Source organism: Varanus komodoensis, unplaced genomic scaffold (genome assembly GCF_004798865.1).
Source record: "Varanus komodoensis strain SLA01 unplaced genomic scaffold, ASM479886v1 scaffold7_3, whole genome shotgun sequence".
Lineage (NCBI taxonomy): Eukaryota > Metazoa > Chordata > Lepidosauria > Squamata > Varanidae > Varanus > Varanus komodoensis.
This window is the reverse complement of record NW_025336480.1, coordinates 2,182,419-2,202,319: the sequence shown is the minus strand read 5'-3', so window position 1 is coordinate 2,202,319 and position 19,901 is coordinate 2,182,419. Positions and strand designations below refer to the sequence as shown.

The following is a 19,901-nucleotide window of genomic DNA, read 5'->3' as shown; positions in this document are numbered from 1 at the left end:
TCGCCCAAGTAGCAGCTCGGCATACATCATCAAGCAGGACCCCCGATGCAAAGGCAGATGAGGCTACAACAGCTCTAGTCGAATGGCTTCGAGGGGCTGCAGGTAAATCAATATTAGCCAGTTGATAGGACAAGGTGATAGTATGGACTATCCACTTGGAAAGTCTCTGCGGAGTGACTGGATCACCTTGATCTCTGGTGGAATATTTAATGAATAGTCTATTTGAACGTCGAATAGATTCAGTCCTCGACCTGTGAAAGGCTAAGCAGCGCCGAACGTCAAGTGAGTGCAAGGGTCTTTCTAACGGAGTCGACGGTGATGGAAAAAAGGCAGGTAAGATAATATCCTGTCACATATGAAAAGGTGTAGCCACCTTAGGAAGAAAAGATGGGTCGAGGCGCAAAATGACCTTTCTCTGTGAAAATTCAGGTAAGGAGGGCCTACGTGGAGAGCGCAGAGCTCACTGTCCCTTCAGGCCGAAGTGACCGCAACAAGAAACGCTGTCTTCCACGAAACCAGACGTAGATTGACTGTTGCCAATGGTTCAAAGGGAGCTCGTGTAAGCGCTTGCAAGAACAACAGAGAGACTCCAGGTAGGCATAACTGGTCTGATTGCTGGATTAAGATTATGAAGTCCCTTAAGAAACCTCTTAACAATAGGTTGAGAGAAGATGGGTGATCCGTCAACTTAGCCATGATGGTAGGCTACCGCTGCCGTATACACTTTAATTGAAGACAGTTTTAATCCGGAATGGTGCAGTTCTACTAGGACCTGAAGGATCTGATGTATCGATGAAGTAAATGGAGAGAAGGAACGAGACTCAGCAAAGGTAGAAAATCGTTTCCATTTAGCCACGTAGGACCTTTAACGCTGAATCAAGGATGTGCTGGATATCAGGAGGAAAGGCTGTCGGATTCAATGGGTCAATCCTCGAATCCGATGGTATGGAAGGAAGAAATGAAGAGGAAATGCCGAACCGACTGGATTCGATGGCAGGATTCGAATCACTTGAAGTCGTCATCGATACCGGTGGCTCAATGGAAGCTATCGGATTCGCCACGCTGTTAAGTTCAATGACAGTAAATCCGGGTGGCACAACATACCGCCCTGTTGGGTTATGAGGTACGGAAGCAGTGGTAGATGAAGGTATTCGCCACGAGAGATGTCGAGTAGCGTCGCAAACCAAGCTTGGCATGGCCACCAAGGGGCAATTAGGATCCCCGAGGCTCGATTGTATACTATCTTCGCTGTGACTCTCATCATAAGAGGGATCGGAGGGAAGACATAAAAGATTAGGTTGTTCCAGGGGATCATGAAAGCATCCCCTAAGGATCCATCTCCAATCCCTGCTCTCGAACAGTAAGCGTCGCACACCTTGTTCTGTTGGGTGGCGAATAAGTCCATGTCGGGGAACCCCCAGTGATGAAAGAGATGGTTGCGTGTCCGAGGGTCTAGCTCCCATTCGTGAGAGATAAACATGTGCCTGCTGAGGAGGTCTGCTTGCACATTGTCCGTACCAGCGAGATGGACAGCCATCAGCGTAACGTCCCTCGGAATGCACCAGTCTCAAATCTTCATTGAAAGTCTGGCCAAAGTCGGTGATTTTGTTCCCCCTTGTTTGTTCAGACAGAAGACGGTGGCTATGTTATCCGAAGTTATCTGAATGACCTGATGTTGGAGAATGTCCTCGAAATTGTGTAGGGCCTTGAATACTGCCAGCAGCTCCAGGAAGTTGATACGATTCATGGATTCTCGACGATTCCACGTGCCTTGGGTATATAGACCGGAGCATATTGCTCCCCATCCCAGAAGAGATGCATCGGTACTGAGGGTTATCGAAGGACCCCGTGGCCTGAAGGGGACCCCAACAGTCAAATTGGCTGGTACTGACCACCAGAGTAGAGAATGGAGCACCGAGGATGGGATTTGAATCAGTTTCGATGGTGGGTCTCTCTGTGGGTGGAACATCTTGTTGAAGAGGAGTTGTAATGGACAGAGTTGAAGTCTGGCATGTGGCACCACCACAACCGAGGAAGCCATATGCCCCAGAAGCCTCTGGATGGACTTTGCTGGGACCGTCCCACCTCGTCGCATTCGATGGATGTGGCGAGCAAGAATCTGCTGTCTGTCCCGAGGAAGGAAGGCTTTCTCCAAGATCGAATCCAGGCGGGCTCCAATGAAGGTAAGCATCTGCGTTGGAAGAAGAGAAGATTTCTCGGTATTAATGCGTAGGCCCAGATCGTCCAACAAGGCACAGGTTGTACGGATGGATGCGAGAAGTCCTTCCCTAAATTGGGCCACTAGCAGCCAAGTATCAAGATACGGGTAAATTTGTATGCCTTGGAGGCGTAGGAAGGCGCAGACAGGGGCCATACATTTGGTGAACACTCTCGGAGCAGTGGCCAGTCCAAAAGGCAAAACTGTAAACTCATAGAAATGGGGTACAACAGCAAAACGAAGGAAACGCCTATAACTCAGGTGAATCGAAATGTGGAAATAGGTGTCCTTCAAGTCCAATGAGGCGAACCAATCCTCTTTCCTTAGCAGCGGCATGATGTTTTAAATGGTGGATCTCATTCAAAACTTTTTTGTCAAGATAAATCGATTCAGATTACGTAAGTCCAAAATCGGACGTAGACCACCATCCCGCTTCGGGACCATAAAATATCTGGAATAGAATCCATGGAGTCCGTCAGGTGGGGTTACTTGACGAATCGCTCCTTTACGAAGAAGTTGTTGTATTTCATCGAGTAGTACCGGCGAGCATGATGTAAACCGGATCAGACTCAATGGAGGAACGATGTCGAATTCTATCCAATAGCCATGCTGAATGATGGACAATACCCACCGATCAGATGTGATGGACTCCCAAATGGGGATTTGGCTTCGCAGCCGATCCCCAGATGAGAGGGGGGTGGGTATGGAAGGGATTAGAGGAATGGTTTGCCAGTCCCGTCAACGCTGTCTCCTATCGTCGAAACGGCGGCAGCCCTGCTGATAGCGTTGCTGGGGCTGTGGACGGCGGCACTGCTGTTGCTGCTGCTGCCGGTGCTGGGGCTGCTGTCTAGGCTGGTAGGACTGCCTATAAGATGGATGAGTCCATGACCACTTACGCCTGGTCTGGGTCTGTATCTCCATCCTGCGTGCTGTCATGTGGGATTCATGCAGCATTTTCAATTTGTGGTCAGTGCGTGAGTGGAAAAGCCCAGACCCATCGAATGGCATTTCCTCTATCTGACGTTTAGTCTCCTCCGGGAAGCTACAATTTCTGAGCCAGGCATGTCTCTGGAGCGAAACGGCACCAACCAAGGCCCTCGAGTCCGTGTCCACATGGTGCCTGGCTGTGGACAACTGCTGGACAGCGACCTGCATCGCCTCCTTGATGAGGACCTTGGCCAGGTCACCCTGGTGGTCCAGGAGGGTCGAGGTTGTGGAGGTGCTGCATGATGAAGTATTGCTACCTCACCAACGTCGCCTCGTAGTTGGGGATACGCAGCCCCAGGCCTGAAGCAGCGTAGACTCGCCTGGCCAGGGAGTTGATCTTTCGGCCCTCCTTGTCCCTCGGTGCAGTGTGACCTCTCGCCTCTCTGCCCTGGGAGGACTCCACCACGACCGAGTTCGGCTTGGGGTGGTGGAGGAGGAAAGGGATATCTTCCTCCCGAACCTGGTACATGGATTCGTACCTCTGAGACGTGGGTTAGGGATGAGAGGGCAGGTCCCAGGGCTGCGTAATCGCTTGCTGTAAGGTGGTGATCAACGGCAGGATGACCAATGTGGACTGTTCCCCGCAGATGACGTTGTAAAATTTGTCCGTAGTCGGTCCCAGACACTGGACTGCATCGATATTGAGGGACTGGACAAGCCGGGACATCAGCTCCGCAAAGGAGACATGGGATTCATCCGGTGACGCAGGGCCCTGGGAGGTCACAGCGATGTCCGGGGAGCTTGAATCGACCTCTGAATCGTCGGAGTCTGCACCGTAATACGGGGGAGCCGATGAGGAGGACTCCGCCGGGGGGAAGGAGCAGCTACTTCCATCCCGAGGAGGTATCGAGGATGCACACCTCGGGTCCGAAGACTGTGGTCAGTTGCGAGATGGCGCTGAAGACCGACCCCTAGGAGTGGGATAGTACCCGACGGAGAGCGGATTGCCCCAGGCATGATAGTATGGACGACGCCATCCCTCCGAGCACTGCTCGATGGAGCGACTCCTCTGGCTCCTAGGCGGGGACACCTCCACATCCGCCTCCATTGTGGCTGCGGGCATAGGCGTGGGTGACCTAGTCCTGGGGGGGGGGAGTCCTGAATTTCCCCATCAGAAATTGAGCCTCTCTGCAGAGTTGGAAGAGGCCCAGCAGGAAGGTCAGCCACATGGCGAGAGGACCTTTGAGGGGTAACCCTCATAGCCTCCTGAAGCACCGGGTCGGGTGGAGTCAGTACGGTAAGTGCCGCCGGTACCGAGGGGGGTGTTGAATCTGAGTCCCAGTGTCGAGGACGCTCCGGATCCTTCGGTTTCTTGGAAGGTTTAGGAGCCTTGTCCTTCCTGGCCTTCTTATGGCCTGCCGATTTGTCGGGTTTGGCATGCTTTCGCTTCTCGTGCTTCTTCTTGGGAGAAGCGGGTGGAACCACCGTAGGAGACGCGCCTTTGTCAGAAGGGTGAGAGGGTGAGGCCACTGAAGCAGAGCCAGGCTTCAGAGCAGCAACAAGCGGGTTGGACTACATGAGAGCCCGATCCCATAGGAGACTCCGGAGGCGATTCTCACAATTCTTCCTGGCCTGCTTAGAGAAGGCCAGGCAGTGAGAGCATTTATCAGTCCTATGCCCCTCCCGCAAGCAGAGGAGGCATAGGTCATGCGGGTCAGTTGGAGACATTTTTGACCCACACTCCGCACATTTGCAGAAAGCCGCTCACTGTGCCATCGTGAAAAATGGAAAGAAGAGAGAGATAGTGCAGAAGGTAAGTATATATTTTTGGGGGGGTTTTTTAGATAGAAGATCAAACGAAAGGTAGAATGATAGAGAAAACTGTAAGAACTATACAAAGCAGAGGAACTAACAAGAACTAGGAGAAATACCAGGGCTATAACAACTGGGAGAACAATCAAGAAGAAAAAACAAGCTAAACGAGTAACGGTCAGAGCGACAGTCGAAAGCAGCACGAGGCACAGCGAATGGCGGTCACAAAGACTGAACAAAATGGTGGATGCTCCGCTCTTTATAGGCTATGGGGGAGGGGGAGCGGAGCTTTTTCCCGCCAAACACCGTTAGCTTGCAATCTTCCGGCCAAAGGCACTGCGCAGGCGCAGCACCCATATTTGTAATGCACAGAGGCCACGATGAAGAACCTAAGTTCAAATCAGATGGTGGGTCTAAGCACCAAAACCACCACCACCACTATTCTTTTGAACCCAGATAAAGATTTTTGAAACCAAATAAGGGGCAGCATCCCCATTAAATACACATTCCAATTTAGAATAATTTTAAGAAATAAAATTAAAACAGGAGTGGCAGGTAGTCTCATGATTGCTCACACCCAGGCTTAAGAGTTCTTGGATCTGTAAATACTTCATGAAATAAAGCTCTGCCTCCAGAGCTAATTCCTGCACTTAACTTGAGGAAAGCTGGATTATGAAACTCCCCACTTCAAGCTATGTGAAAGTGTTTAGCAGTTTTCAAGGGCATCTCAATATGTCAGCAATTATGGCAAACTACCTTAACCTGTCACCATTTTGTGTCTCTGGCCCTGAAACATCAGTTTGTGACCAGGGGCCTCAATTACTTTCTGTTCTCTCCAGTCTGCCCTGAAAATACTGTGAAAACCATGGGTTTATCCAAAGGGTGCATGGTGTGTGCGCATATGTGCACACGCATGCATATGTGCGCACACACACCCAGGGACCAAGTAGATGCGTATTATACTGTTCTAAGGATCTTCACTACGCACAAGGAAAAGAAGAAAATTGGCCTTATCACCCCAAAGTGCCACCAGCTGCCACTGCATGTTAGTCTTAAGGGCAGACTACATGTTACATTCAAATGCGTACACGAGGGGATCAACACTGCATTTCAAAACAATGAGCCCTTTATACAGAAGAGAGGGGAGCGGGGTGGGGGGTGGGGGGGGGAAGTGTGCTGTGCCCTTTTCTCCACCTGCTTGTGCTCAGTTCCAAGTATTGTCCCACCCAGCAGTTTTCACTCTTATGGCCCCTGTAGCATTACTTATCCATAGAAATAAGTAATTCTGTAACAAACTCTGTAACACTACAGGGAGAATTCTCTCTCTCTCTCTCTCTCTCTCTCCCGCCTCCCTCTGTGTGTGTGTGTGTGTGTGCGCGCATGCGCGTGTGAGAGAGAGCGCGCGCACATACACAATTGAGTTCTGGAGCAAATAATTTGAGTATGGAGAAAGTGTTCAGCATTCATCTCCAGTGCTTCTTTATTCTAAATTCCAAGGATGGCTTCACATCATCATCAACAACAACAATAGTGCCTGGGCTATTTTGCACTTTTTTTTTTTTTTTTACATTTAATGTCTTGGTAGCTCCTTGAATGAAAGATATGTTCTGTGCGATCCTGATGTCTGTTAAGGGCATTTATTTGCACTGGTGACAGCTGTCTTTTCAAAGGATGCAATTTTATATAGCACCTACCTGGAAGGTAGCACATTCAGGAAGGAATAGTTAGAAGGATTGGATCAGACCTGTAATAGCCAGCAACTCTGCATTACACAGCTACCTCTGCTGATAGCTAGAGAAATGGCATTTGCTTCATATATTTACTGCTAATTGCCGTGATTGAATCCCTCTTTTGATGTGATTATTTGACCCCTAAATGTGCAAGCAGACAAGAACTACTGCTTTAATTAATAAGCTTCTTAAAACAGACAAATAACTACTGCATCTTGAAAACAGAAAACCTATTATGCAAATATTTGCTATTTTCTTTCAATATTATTCCCACTAGTAAATAAAAAGTTCCTTTATTTTACTAATAAAATGTGAAATACAACACAAGTTTGAATAAGGCTTTCCTATTAATGGCTCTGGGATGGGATGAGCTGCCACCCAGCAAAAAAAGGTAGAAAGGTTCTGTTGATCCTTAACTGCCTTAATATATCCTCCAAAGGACAAGCAGAAGTTAGTGGCTTAAATTTACAACATTTCCTCCTCCTTCCTTCTTAATGCCACCATTCCTTTACATAGTTCAACCTCAATCGAAGCAGCAATGTCATCTGATCTTTCCACACAAGTTAATTAAATGAATCATCAACAATGTAGCAGAAAGCAATCTTAACAAGCTGCTAGAATTTTTTGGAAGGGGGATTCTGGCTGTGCTACATTTGTTTCCTAGGGGGAATTGCAGCAACCATGGTTAGCCCCTTAGACGTAGTATGGAAGCTTCCCTAAATTCCCATCTTAGAGTCTCCTGCGTATCTACATCACAGCTAAAACATTATTCTCCTTGTGGCGGTGTTTGACATGGCAGATCGTTATGCAACCCCGAGTGACAGGGTTCTGGCATGCAGAGCAGAAGACTTTCATTTCGCACAATTAGTGCAAGGCATGCTCTGCTGAATCAGAGCAAGGTCCATCTACCTCAGCACTGCTTCCAAAGGCAGCCTGCCAGTTGCTCCAGAAAGTCACCCAAGCTGGTGTTGGCGTGATGGTCGTCCCATCGTTTCTCCACAGTCATTGCCTTGCCTTCTAGCCCGTCCAGCATTTCCTTTATACTTTTTTTTATGATACACAGCTGTTTTTCGTTTGTGCATTCTGAAAATTGAAAAACTGAGATGCACAAAAAAACAGGTGAGGGAACCACACAGTGGGAGAACCCATGAAGGTCCCAGTTCAGTCCTTGCCAATTTCCCTGGAAATAATCTCATTCAGTAGGAATAGGAATGATCTTTTCTTTCAAAAAAAAAAGTTGGAGAACTGCTGCTAAATAACATTCACCTAGTAGTAGACCCACAGCCTGCTGTTAATGTATCTGATGTAGTCTCTACAATGTCATCCATTTGAATGTGTTGTAAGGTACCTGCAACTGTAAGGAACACACGATAAATCTATAGGATTTTGCATATTCCAACCAAATAATGGAAACTTTATAAGAGATGCATAATCTCTGGCAGCTACAGGAGTTCTATAAGCTTCCCTCCTGTGAATCAAAGATATTTGCAAGTCAGATAGAGTCTTTAATTAAGTCTTTGCACATCCCTTCAACCTGAACGATCTGAACTGTTTTCTCTAGTTTAGAAAAAAGACAAATAAGGGGAGACACGGGAAGAGGTGTACAAAAGTATGACATTGTGGAAAAAGCAGATAAGGAGACTTCTTCCCTCTTACGCTAGCACCAAGAATCAGCTCATGAAACTGATTGGTGGAATATTCAGGGTGGTTACACGGAGGTACAGCATACAGTCCCTTATCAAACTATGGTATGAACCAGGAGATGACCACCAATCTAGATGGCTTTAAAAAGAGATTAGACAAATTCAGGGAGAAGAATGCTATCAATGGGTGCTAGTTCAGCTATATAGATGCTATATTCTACCTCTAGTATCAGAGGCAGGCTGCTGACACACCAGCTGCTGTGGAACATGAATGAAAAGGTACTATTGCACTTAGGTCCTACCTTGGTGTTTCTCATAGGCAGCTGGTGAATCACTGTGTGAACAGAATGCCAGACCTTTGATCTGATCTGGCATGAGTCACTTACTGTTCTTATGTAATGCAGAATCATCTCACATGGGCCCAGTTGCATCTACTCTGTTCCAGGCAGGAAGGTGTCCTGGTGTAGTCTGGACAGTTATCTCATGCCACACTCCTGGCTTAGACTGTGATATTTTGCAGTTTCCACTGCAGACAGTAAACATGGTGGCACTTATTTCTGAGCAAACCTACATAGGAATGTGCTATTCGGTAAGGTGAATTTACTCAAGGCAATTACCATGCTTTTGGCTCAAACAGGAAAAAATGAGACTGATTTACATTGTTCCATCCAGCCCTCTTTTGTCTAAGGTATCTGCTTAGTCAAGATAATGATTATTGGTTGTTTCAGGACTTTTCCCTACAAACATTAATGCAATACATATTGTTCACATAGATTGATTTTGGAAATGTGAGTGTTTACACTTCCCAACAGTTATGACTTTTTCAGAGTTTGATTCAATCTCTCCTTATGCCTGTTTAATTCACATAAACACTGTCCTCAAATGCCCAACTATTGGCAATGGTTCTATTCCTTTGCTTGCAATAGAGTGACCTATTATTTATTCTACACTTTTCTAAACAGGAAAGAAGTTTTCCTTACCATAATTAAAGTATTTGGCTCCAGGGCAAGTATGCTAAATTCAGAGAGGAAATCAAAAGAGAGGGTGTTGCAAGATAAATGTTGCAATTACTTGGAATGAAGTGTATTTTGAACCCAAGCTTAATTTAAATACATATAATGCAAAGCTGCGTATCTTTTTCCAACTTCCAAGTCAAGCTGATCCTCAATACATTGTGTAAGAATAAGTTGCATAATTTACCAAACACCTTATTCACATTTCATATCTACAATGCCCATGAAAGGGGCTTTTCAATGAACTCATTGAACTACATTTCAGCTGAACTGCTGGAAAATGCAAAAATATATATGCAGCCTCAAATGATAATTTAAAATGAAAAAATAAGGGAGACTTCAACTACATACACATACAATTGGTGTGAACTTCTCTGTTGGGATCACTCAGCTACTCTTTCTTGTTTCTGCAGATCCCAACAGAACAGGGATCAGACTGCAACTTTAATGTAGTTACCAACAAACTGATTTCCTTCCCTGACATTTCAAGGCTAGTCTGTTCCTTTTTAATTTCCCATTCAGGAACAGCAGGTTATCATCAAGAGGGTGAGCTAAGCTCATAAGCCATGGGGGGTGGGGGTATGAGCCAGGGTAGGAGAAAAATATGTGTTGAGGTGGAGGAAGGAATTGCTATTTAATTAAAATCCGAGAAAAGCATTCTAATGATTCACTACTGGGCAACTAGGAAGTTGGAGTGCCTGGGTTAGAAAGATGTCAAGGAAGAGAATCCATAGTATTTGAATGAACAAGGCACAGGGACAAATTTAATGGAAGTGGAAACATGTGTTTAGTTTTCCTGAGCACTGGTAAACTATATACTGCCCAATATTTTATAGAGGAAAGCAGGTGCTCTTTTGTTTGGATATGAAGGGCTGTTGTCTTAGATCTACACCATAAACCATTGCACTTGGGAGCTGGTTATGCCAGTTTCAAATGGAAATGGACCCTTTTTGATTCAGACCAAAGTCCAGCCTCCTGTTTCCTAGAGAGACTGGGAACTGTGGCTAATACACTGGCCACAACAGTTTTCTCTTTAAAAAGAAGGCATTTAAAGTGCAATCCAATGAACATCCAAACAGAAAAAGTCCTCTAACTCCCAGCATGCCCCAGGAGCTGGAGGGCTTTTTACCTGTTTAAATATACATAGGATGGCATCGTTTGTCTCTCACTTTTTACAGCCCTTAGCAGCAACTGGAACACCTTCAACAGTGTTTACTATCTGGAAGCCCTTCAAGGGGAGAGGTGGAAAAGTTGAAAAATGGCAGTCCTTGTGTACCTGAATGTATGCTGAGAGGGAGGGAGAAAAAGACATCCCCCTGAATGCCTAAAAAGATCTAAATAGGGCCTAAAATTATATTCGAGGCTTGCTAGCTGGGAATGCTCGGAGTTGTAGTCCAACAGATGTGGAGGGCAGCAGGTTGGGCAGGGATGAATCAAGGGCACAAAGCCAGGAGCACACATCGGGGCTGGATGAGGCAGTGATGGAATAAAGAGGCACCCCGCAGGTTGCTACGGTCCAGCGTGCCGAGGTCTGGGCTAAAGAAATGCAGATATCGGAGTCTTGTCGAGCGCACTCGGGAAGGGCGGTGCGTTTGCCGAGAGGGAAGCGGGGCGCCTGCCGAGCGCCTGGCCTCTGGCGGCACCGCGAGCGGACTCTGGCCGCCCGGATCACGCCCGCCCTTCCCGCCTGGAGCTTCCCTCCCCATCGCCACCACCTTCCCACCGCTCTTCCTGATCGGTCAGGCTGTTCCTCGCGGGCAGCCGCCGACGCTGCAGGTCGAAGCAGGTGGCAAACAACGGGCTGCGGGCAGTGCAGGCGGCTTCCTGTCGTGCCGCACCACGTGCTTCAGGCCGGGACACTCGGGGAAAGCAGTGTCCAAGCAGCCGCCGCAGCGACCTCTGGAAGTGACAGCAGACCGACTGGCGTGGGGCGGCGGCGGCTGCCACCGCGGCTGAGCGGTGCCCGCAGCGCGAGCGCGCCTCTGTGCGCGTGTGAGGGTGTGTGCGCGCGCGCGCGCGCCCCTCCCTGCCTCCCTCCCAACAACCTATTGGTTGGGTGCTGCTGAACGTCACAATTAGGAGTTCCTATAAACTCCCTTAAAGATAACGGGCTCCTCCGGACAAGTTCGAGGCAGCCAGTGTTACTTGCGAGGCGCACGAGGGATGCGAGGACGCGGGCGGCAGCGGCGGGAGCGGCAGCGGGAGCAGCGCCAGCAGCGCCAGCAGCAGCAAACGTAAGCCCGCGTTGCCGTCCGGGCTGCTGTGCCGGCTGGATGAGGCTCCCGGTCCGCCGAGCCCCGCGCGCGCCTGCCAAGCCTGGATCGCCTCCAGCGTGCCTCCTGCCTGCTGCAGCGGCTGCGAGCGGAGCGCCTGCGAAGGTTACGCGGCCAGGGACCTCGGCGCCGTAGCCCACACCGAGGGGCGGCGAGGGGCGGGGCGGCTGGACGGCGGAGCCTCCGCGCGCGGCCAGCGGATTTGCTCCGACCTGCGAGCGGCGGCGGCGGCAGCAAAGGCGATCGCAACTTTTCGAGCTGCCTGCTTCGCCAGCGCTATGGAGACGGGGGGCACCGCCGCCCCGGTGCAGAGCACGCTGAGCGCGAACGGCAGCGGCAGTGGCGGCGGCGGCGAGAGCCGGGGCAATCCCATCGCGTCCGAGGAAAGCTGGGTGGTGGGCATGGGCGTCCTCATGTCCCTGATCGTGCTGGCCATCGTCTTCGGCAACGTGCTGGTGATCACGGCCATCTCCCGGTTCCAGAGGCTGCAGACGGTCACCAACTACTTCATCACTTCGCTGGCTTGCGCGGACCTGCTGATGGGGCTGGCGGTGGTCCCTTTCGGGGCTAGCCACATCATCCAGCGCACCTGGAAGTTCGGCAACTTTTGGTGCAAGTTCTGGACCTCCATCGACGTGCTGTGCGTAACAGCCAGCATCGAGACCCTCTGCGTCATCGCAGTGGACAGGTATTTTGCTATCACTTCCCCTTTCAAGTATCAAAGCCTCTTGACCAAGAACAAAGCCAGGACAGTCATCCTCTTAGTTTGGCTCATTTCTATCTTGACATCCTTCTTGCCTATTTGGGTGGACTGGTACAAATCCGAGAAGCCAGAGGCCCTGGAGTGCTATCGCAATGAGACCTGCTGTGACTTTTTCATCAACCGAGAGTACGCCATTGGTTCTTCCATCATCTCCTTCTATTTGCCTTTGGTGGTCATGGTTTTTGTCTATGCCAAGGTCTTCCAGGTTGCCCAGAAGCACCTCAAGAAGATAGACAAATGTGAAGGACGGTTCCATCAGCAAAATTCACAGCAGGAACAAAATGGTGGCAAGACAGGTCACAGGAGAGCATCCAAGTTTTGCTTGAAGGAACACAAAGCTCTCAAGACCCTGGGCATTATCATGGGCACCTTCACCTTGTGTTGGCTCCCTTTCTTCATCGTCCATATTGTGCATGCAATCCATGAGCCCTTGATTCCCAATACCGTGTACATAATTTTGAACTGGGTGGGATATGTCAACTCTGCCTTCAACCCCTTAATTTACTGCCGAAGCCCAGACTTCAGGTATGCTTTCCAGGAGATCCTCTGCTTTCGGAGGTCTACCCCCAAGCTGTACATCAATGGATATTCCAATAGCAATGGCAAAGGTGACTTCAATGAGGAGCACAATGGCTATCACATGGGACAGGAGACTGCTAGCGAATTGCTGTGTGAAGAAGGATGCCCCCCTACTGGGGAAGCGCTTTTGCATTGCAAAGGTACTGTGTTGCATGGTGGCATTAGGTTCCAGGGGACTGAGCCTAGCACTGATGATTGTTAGCATGGTCTGTCACCATAGGACATTCAAACAGGGGATAACATGTAGTGGCTCCACAGCCACTAGAGCTAAGCAAAGGGTTACACCAAATGCGGGAGGTGCCCCGTGCTGGCTTGTTAGCAGGTTATGGAACGTATGGAAGGAACAGGCTCTTTGGATTTGTATGTATCCACATTAGAGCCTCTTCAACAAGAGCTAAGACACTGTAAGGTCCACCACGGAGTTTATTCGTGTGATGTAGTGTTACCACGCTCATCTACCTCACAATTGTAGGAATATTGAACTGAGCTCCTGTTCCTAAAAGCAAAATCCTTTAACTCAGGAAGGAATCTGGTGCTACTGATGGCTTACCTTCTCATCGGAAGATTTATTTACCTTAAAGTTTAAGGCAAGACGTTGGGGTTGGTTGTGCAGTTTTTGAGAATGCTGTAAAGTCAAATGTTTACTTTTCAACAATGTCCATCGTGACTGAGTGGCTTGAACATGTTCTTCACTGCAGCTGGCTATTCCAAGTCCTTTACGTATAGAAAGTCCACTGTGTAGGATCCAGTGCAAGTCTAGCTTCTGAAATCCTCATTCATAACAGATCATCACTGATGTTAGCACAGTGAATGTAGCTTTCAGAGCACCTTCATTTTATGTATACACACACATTTGTTTCTACTCAGACGACCCAGTGGTAACTCATTTTGATTAGCCGGCGCGAATTCTCGATGCTTATATCGTTGTGAAATGGAGACTGCGTGTAGCATCACTTCTTGGCAAAACCAGTTGCTCTCTTAGGTAGTCCCCCCACATGAATAGCTTGTGGGTATCCCACCATTTGGATCTTTGTTCTATATTTAGTGTTTTGGCTGATGGAAAGGCATGGTCTCTGATGGCAGGGAACTAGTGTAGGTTAAGTATTGTCATTGTAAAATCATTAACCAACAAACTTTTTTCCCCTGTTGACACAAGCCAGATGCTGACAGCAAGGGACTGGGGGGAGCAAAATGTTTATAGCCTCATTTGTGTTGCAGTGCAAAATAACATTTCCTCCTACTGGCAGAGGGGTTAAATCACCTGCTGTGCCAATGGTTTCGTTTGTCCTTCTCTGACTTCTAGTCCAGCAGTGACAGGAAGGTAAAGGCATTTATTGCTCAGAGCAGTGCTCTGCTGGTTTTGGATCAGCAAATAGCTTGCAAGCAGTTCCCATTTAAAGGCCCCTTGCTAACAATGTAAGTTCACAAACTGATTTTAAGGACATTAAACAATTAAAGCTATAATCAAGACCGTAAATGTCCCCCTTCTTCAAATGGCGCTCTTTCTATTTGGTGAAAAGGCAGTCCAGGAGAACCTGGAGGTAATGAACTCTGGAAAAGAAATAGGACTGATCCTGGGACGCTGACTTATTTTGGATTGTTAAAGGAGCACCCAGTGTGCCTGACGCTCTACCTCATCCCCGCCTGGAGGTGTTTAGGCTGAAGAAAGGACCTGGTGTGATCATTAGCATTTTAGGTTTGACTGCATTGTGTAGCTAACGTCCCTTTACCCCACCAGACAATGTGCCATTTGTCTTCATAAAGACACCTTTCATTTTCTGCTGCATTTTGGAATGCCTGCAGGATTGACAGATCATTCAGTGAAATATTGTGTGACTGTGCCAAAAAAAAAAAAAGCACTGATGTCTTTCAGCAGATTTGCTGTAGCTGAAAATATTTGGCCATGCACAACAAACTTGACGCTCATTAAATTAGACCACAGTTTTCTGATCTGAGCAGGGTGCACTTTTTGTCACCTTAATTAAAAAAATAAGAAACCCAAACCACAAACTAATTTTGTCAAGCTGTTAGGATTCTACAGAAAAGCAGTAATTCCTACAGTGTGATTGTAAACCGTTCCACCTTCACACTGAGGAATGAGCCTTACCGGGCTGGCTGAGACTGTTGGTGGAGAACGTGATCTCCGAGTCCATTCAACGCACTTCTGTGGAGGGAATGAACACATATGCCATGTATCTGCATGCATTTTGATTGGGCCAGCAAACGTGGCCAGTCTGCCATGCAGCTAGTCGTCCCTGCCATGCCGCATCCCTGTTTGCAGAGTGTGAGGCAGCTGCCTGTCAGGCACAAGCCCGGTCTTGTGAGGAAAAAAGTTTGTGATTCCTCACTTGGCACAGAGCTCCCTCATCAGGCAATCAAAGCCTACTTCCCAGTTTTTAATTTCAAAATGCGTGTGGGGTGGGAGGAGGGAGAGGAAAAAACGGAGGGAAGACGGCACGGAATTAGGAAGGCTTGTTGCAACAAAGCTGATGATTCATGAACCTTGCCTTTCAAATGATTCACATTTCAAGGCACAGAATTCCCTAGACAGTGTATCTATCTCTATGAAATGCTGAACACCGAAAGGAAACTTCTAATTCTGTGGTAGGCAATCTGGTGCCCTCTAGATGTTTCAGACTGCACCTCACATAAATCCCATCTAATATGACCCACGGTCAGGGATTATGAGAGTTGTAGTCCAGAACAGCTGGGGAGCACCACATGGTCTATCCCTGCTCCAAGTTCTCTCTCTTCCTTGGCCAGACAGAACTGAATTTAGAGAAGTGTCTAAGTGAGTACCTCTAAGTTTAGCAAGAGGGATTACCCCAAGTGTTCAGACTCAGCCTGCTTATCACCCATTCCACTTTGGTGGGTGATCCTTTTCACAAACGGAGGTGCTGCAGTCCGCCCAACCCAGTTAAGCCTTGTTTGTGACCTGGGTGATTAGTTTGCCTGCTCTTTCTTTTTCCCTGACGTGTTGCTTTTCCTTTCTTCTGGGTTTGCCTGAAGTCCATTGCCAGTTCCTAAGGGCTGTCAGACGGGAAGCTGATATTACGACATGAGTCAACAGGTGCAGGAAAGAGGGGAGCAGAGGGTGTGCGGTGGGTGGAGGGCTCCTTTGCATGGCTAGAGCAAGAAAAGCTACACTCTAACAGTAGGAACTTTGGTCTCAGCATGAGGCAAAACAAACTGGCAGATGACCCAAGAACTCACTGTTGTTTTAAATATAGTTCATCTCCCATGTATTTATTTCCCTAACATAATTGACAAGAGGATGTGAAAGTGCTGAAGTTAAATGCATCTGAGAATATAATGCACTCTGCGTCCTTTATAAAGCAGTGGCAAGTTTTCCATTCCTGTTTGAAGATTACCCTATTATTATTATTCCTCCGCATAGTATTTGGATTGCTGGAAGGCTTTCCCAACCTTTTTGGAATTAAGAGCTATTCTAAGCTCCCCAGAGAATTCAAAGAGTTTTTTTCCCCATTGCTGTAAACATTAGGGAAATGGGGAAAAAGCAAAATACAATGCTTTCCTGTCCTTTTGTACATAGTGAAAACCTCTTAAGTTGCAGTATTGGTTCCTCCCTTCTCCCAACATTTTAGTGGTGGTAGTTTATGAAGGGCCAGCCTTGGAGTAACATGCTTCCCTTTCCTCTAGTACAACCATGAGAAGATTGGACATTTTCACTTTTTAATTTAACTGCTATTTAGCATTACATCCAGAGCAGACAGTGGTTAATTTTAACTCTGGTTTGCTGATACAAGCCAGCCTCACAACCCATAATTTGAAGTGGGCTTGTTTCAGCTAATCAGAACTAAGATGGACTTCAGATTGTCTGTTTGGATGAAACAAGCTGTGGTTAATTAAAAATGGAAGCAAAAACTATGGATCTCCCATGCCCAGAGAGCCAATGAGAGGCAGGAGCCCAAGATTCCGTGCACCTTTGCTTGCATCATGGTTTAATGTGACATGGTTTAATAAATCATGATTTAATGTGCCATTTGAACCAGCTCAGTATGTCTTTGGAGGGTGAAGGTTAATACCAGCTGAAATAGGAAAGAGATAGAGGAGTGGAATGAAGGTGTGGAGCAGGGAGTTGTCTAGTGAGTAGAGGAGAGGAGACACAGCCAAGCAGCAGCGGAGTCGTGGGCAAGAGAGAAGAATGTCTTTCTTCCTTGAATTCACTGCTGTCTCCCTACAACATGCATAATTTGAAGACTTTCTTGGTCTCAGGGTTTGACTGCAACCCTTTGGGTTTTCCCCCTCCCACCTCCAAAATAAGACACTTCAGGGGTAAATCGTTATGTTCCAGTTCTGAGTCGGGCCATGTGACTTGTAAAGGGACCTCCTCTGTCCAAAGGATCCTCCAGTGATGGATCAGCTGCTTGTCAACTCTGGCCTGGTTAAGCTGATATCTTTGTATTTGGCTCTTGAATTACCCTAGACATCCTGCTAACAGATAATGGTGGTTCTTGCATGCATCGTATGTTTTGAATGTATTTGTGCAGATTTCTTTGCCTGAAATAGCTACAGGCCAGCAATACTGTGTCTCATGCTGCGGGCAGCTGGTTAAGAATATTTGGATTGGTCCTCGAGGATTCTAATAAGTTTCCAAGAATAGTGCCTTGATGGAGAAAACATCAGGGAAGAAAATGATGTTTTGGTTTGAGAGAGAGAGAGAGAGAGAGAGAGAGAGAGAGAGAGAGAGAGAGAGATGCTTACAAGTTCTTGTAGTCTAGCCTTACTAAAAGGAGGACAAAGCACTTTATACATATGCTGACTATTTTATATAAAGATGTTGACTATTTTATGTTGTTTATTGTCTGAAGCATTGTAATTGGTATTTGCTGCCTTTCATTTTGAATTGTTCACAAAGTCTGCAGGCCAGGTATCTCAACGAAAACAGAAACAAACAAAGAGGACAGAGCCAGTTTTCAAAAGCAAGGTCTACAAAAGTTTATGAAAAGAATAGCACCCGTATGAACTGTGTTGTGTTGACCAAAATGTATCCTCTGATGAAGAGTGGTTTCTGCACAAAATGCATTTGGGACTGTCTCCCTTTGTTTTGTACATATTAAAGCACTGATTGTACTTTTTGTGGTTTTGCACTCTAGTTTTTGCTTAGCAAACACCACAGAAATGAGTGAATGTACATGGGCCCCTGACTGCTGTATCCTGGTTAGGCATGTGCTTGACGGATATATTTCTAAGTCTGAAATCACCAAACTAGACTCATGCCAGATTTTGGCTGAACTGGTCAAAAATGCTGAGTCTGTAGAAAACATCACTTGCAAAATATCCTGCAATTCATTCTTTCCCCAAACACGTCCATCCACTCTACGAGTGCCACCAAAATGTGACTCTGCTGTCTTCAAGCATCTTTCTCACAATCTTCGTTTCTGTGCTGCAATGCACCTTCATAAACTTTCAACTTATGCCCTGCCAGGGTCGAGGCTTGTTTTCACTCAGGCCGAGTTATTCAAGGAGCCAAAGCCCTGCCCTTCCTGAAGTGGGATGAAAGAGGAAAGACATGTTGCTGCAAACTTGTGAGGGGAAATTGTAGTTGGGGAGGGGTGGTGACTTGTGAGGGGCAGGAAGAATGAAACTTACCAACTCCGCCTTCTGTTTCAAAGCACTGTCATGTATACTTCAATGGAAAGACTCCAATATTTTTTTCACCAAAAGGAACACACTAAACTAGGAGAGAAGCATTCCTGGATACACTGTAACTTGCATCTGAATAAACACCTAGTGGCTTATCCTGAAAATATAAACATGCAACCTGATCCAAAACATGTTTACTCCAAAGTAAGTTTCAGTACATTCAGTTGGACTTACTCTGAAGTGCAGAAGGGCTGCAGACATGACATGAAGGCAGACAAGATGACAACCAGGACAGAACTAGGTGGATTGTGGGGACATTTTTCAACTTGGGGGCCAAATGTAGTTGCAGGGAATCTCCTGGAGGCCACATTCCAGCAGTGAGCAAGGCCAAACAGAGCCCTACATCCTACAAATATCAGCATATTGTTAGCTCAAAACTCTCATTTGTAGTAACAAAGCCTTAGAAGAGACATTTTGATTAGTGTGCTGCTGAACATTTCTCCCACATTTTTTCAGCCATTCTTATTCGGTATGATAGAAATCTTTTTGGGAAAAAAGTGATAGTGAAGAAAATTTTGGGAAAATTCTCATGGGTTGGGTTTCCTGTTCTTCTCTTGTTTGACGGGTGTGTGTCTTTTACTATACAATAATGTCTCCAGAAGCCTGGGGCCTCCTCAGCTTTCCAAGCAACAGTCAAACCCCAGGAGAAAAGATTGTGAGGTAAATCCTCCTATAGGGCTTTTTCAGATCAGGAAGTACAGACAGCCTAGGAGGCTAGAGAACAGTGGAGAGATGCGTAATAATAACACAGAGAGACCTCTGACTGCCTCACAGTGATTCAGAAATCTCTTCCTAATCCCACACTCCTCCTTCATGCCTGACTTCAGCGAATGCAGAATGGGGGCCAGGGGCCCAACACAGCCGATGCTTTTGCCACTTGCACTGGTAGCACGAAAAACACAAAATGCTGTGCTGCACCCGCTGCCTGTCAGGAGCCGAGCTGGTGAGAAATTGAGAATTCTCTTCCCCTGTGAAATTGTCAGTGAAATTGTCATAGAATCATAGAATAGTGGAGTTGGAAGGGGCCATGAAGGCCATTGGATCCAACCCCCTGCTGTTGCAGGACACCACGCTACACCATCCCACTCAGATGGCTGTCCAGTTTCTTTCTGAATGTCTCTAGTGTGGGAGAGCCCACCACCTCTCTGGGCAGCTGGTTCCACTATCCTATTGCTCTGACAGTGAGGAAACTGTTCCTGATGTCCAGCCTGAATCTGGGTTGTTGCGTTCCCCCCCCCCCCCAACTGTAGCATTTTAGACTGGGAGAAAGCTGCAC

General features: G+C 47.3%; 1 protein-coding gene across 3 annotated transcripts in view; it reads left to right on the top strand.

Annotated features, from left to right (window-relative positions):
- Positions 1-11,467: 11,467 nt before the first annotated feature.
- ADRB2 (adrenoceptor beta 2) overlaps positions 11,468-19,901 on the top strand; it is an 89,455-nt gene continuing 81,021 nt past the window's right edge. The window contains exons 1-3 of one of the 3 annotated variants that reach the window (XM_044454558.1): positions 11,468-13,098; positions 15,968-16,028; positions 17,838-17,871. In XM_044454558.1, the coding sequence (XP_044310493.1) occupies positions 11,895-13,098; positions 15,968-16,020 (1,257 nt within the window). In that variant the 5' untranslated portion in view covers positions 11,468-11,894 and the 3' untranslated portion in view covers positions 16,021-16,028; positions 17,838-17,871. Of the gene's footprint in view, positions 13,099-15,967; positions 16,029-17,837; positions 18,058-19,901 lie in introns of those variants that run through there. The other 2 variants (XM_044454557.1, XM_044454559.1) reach the window with 2 other exon arrangements.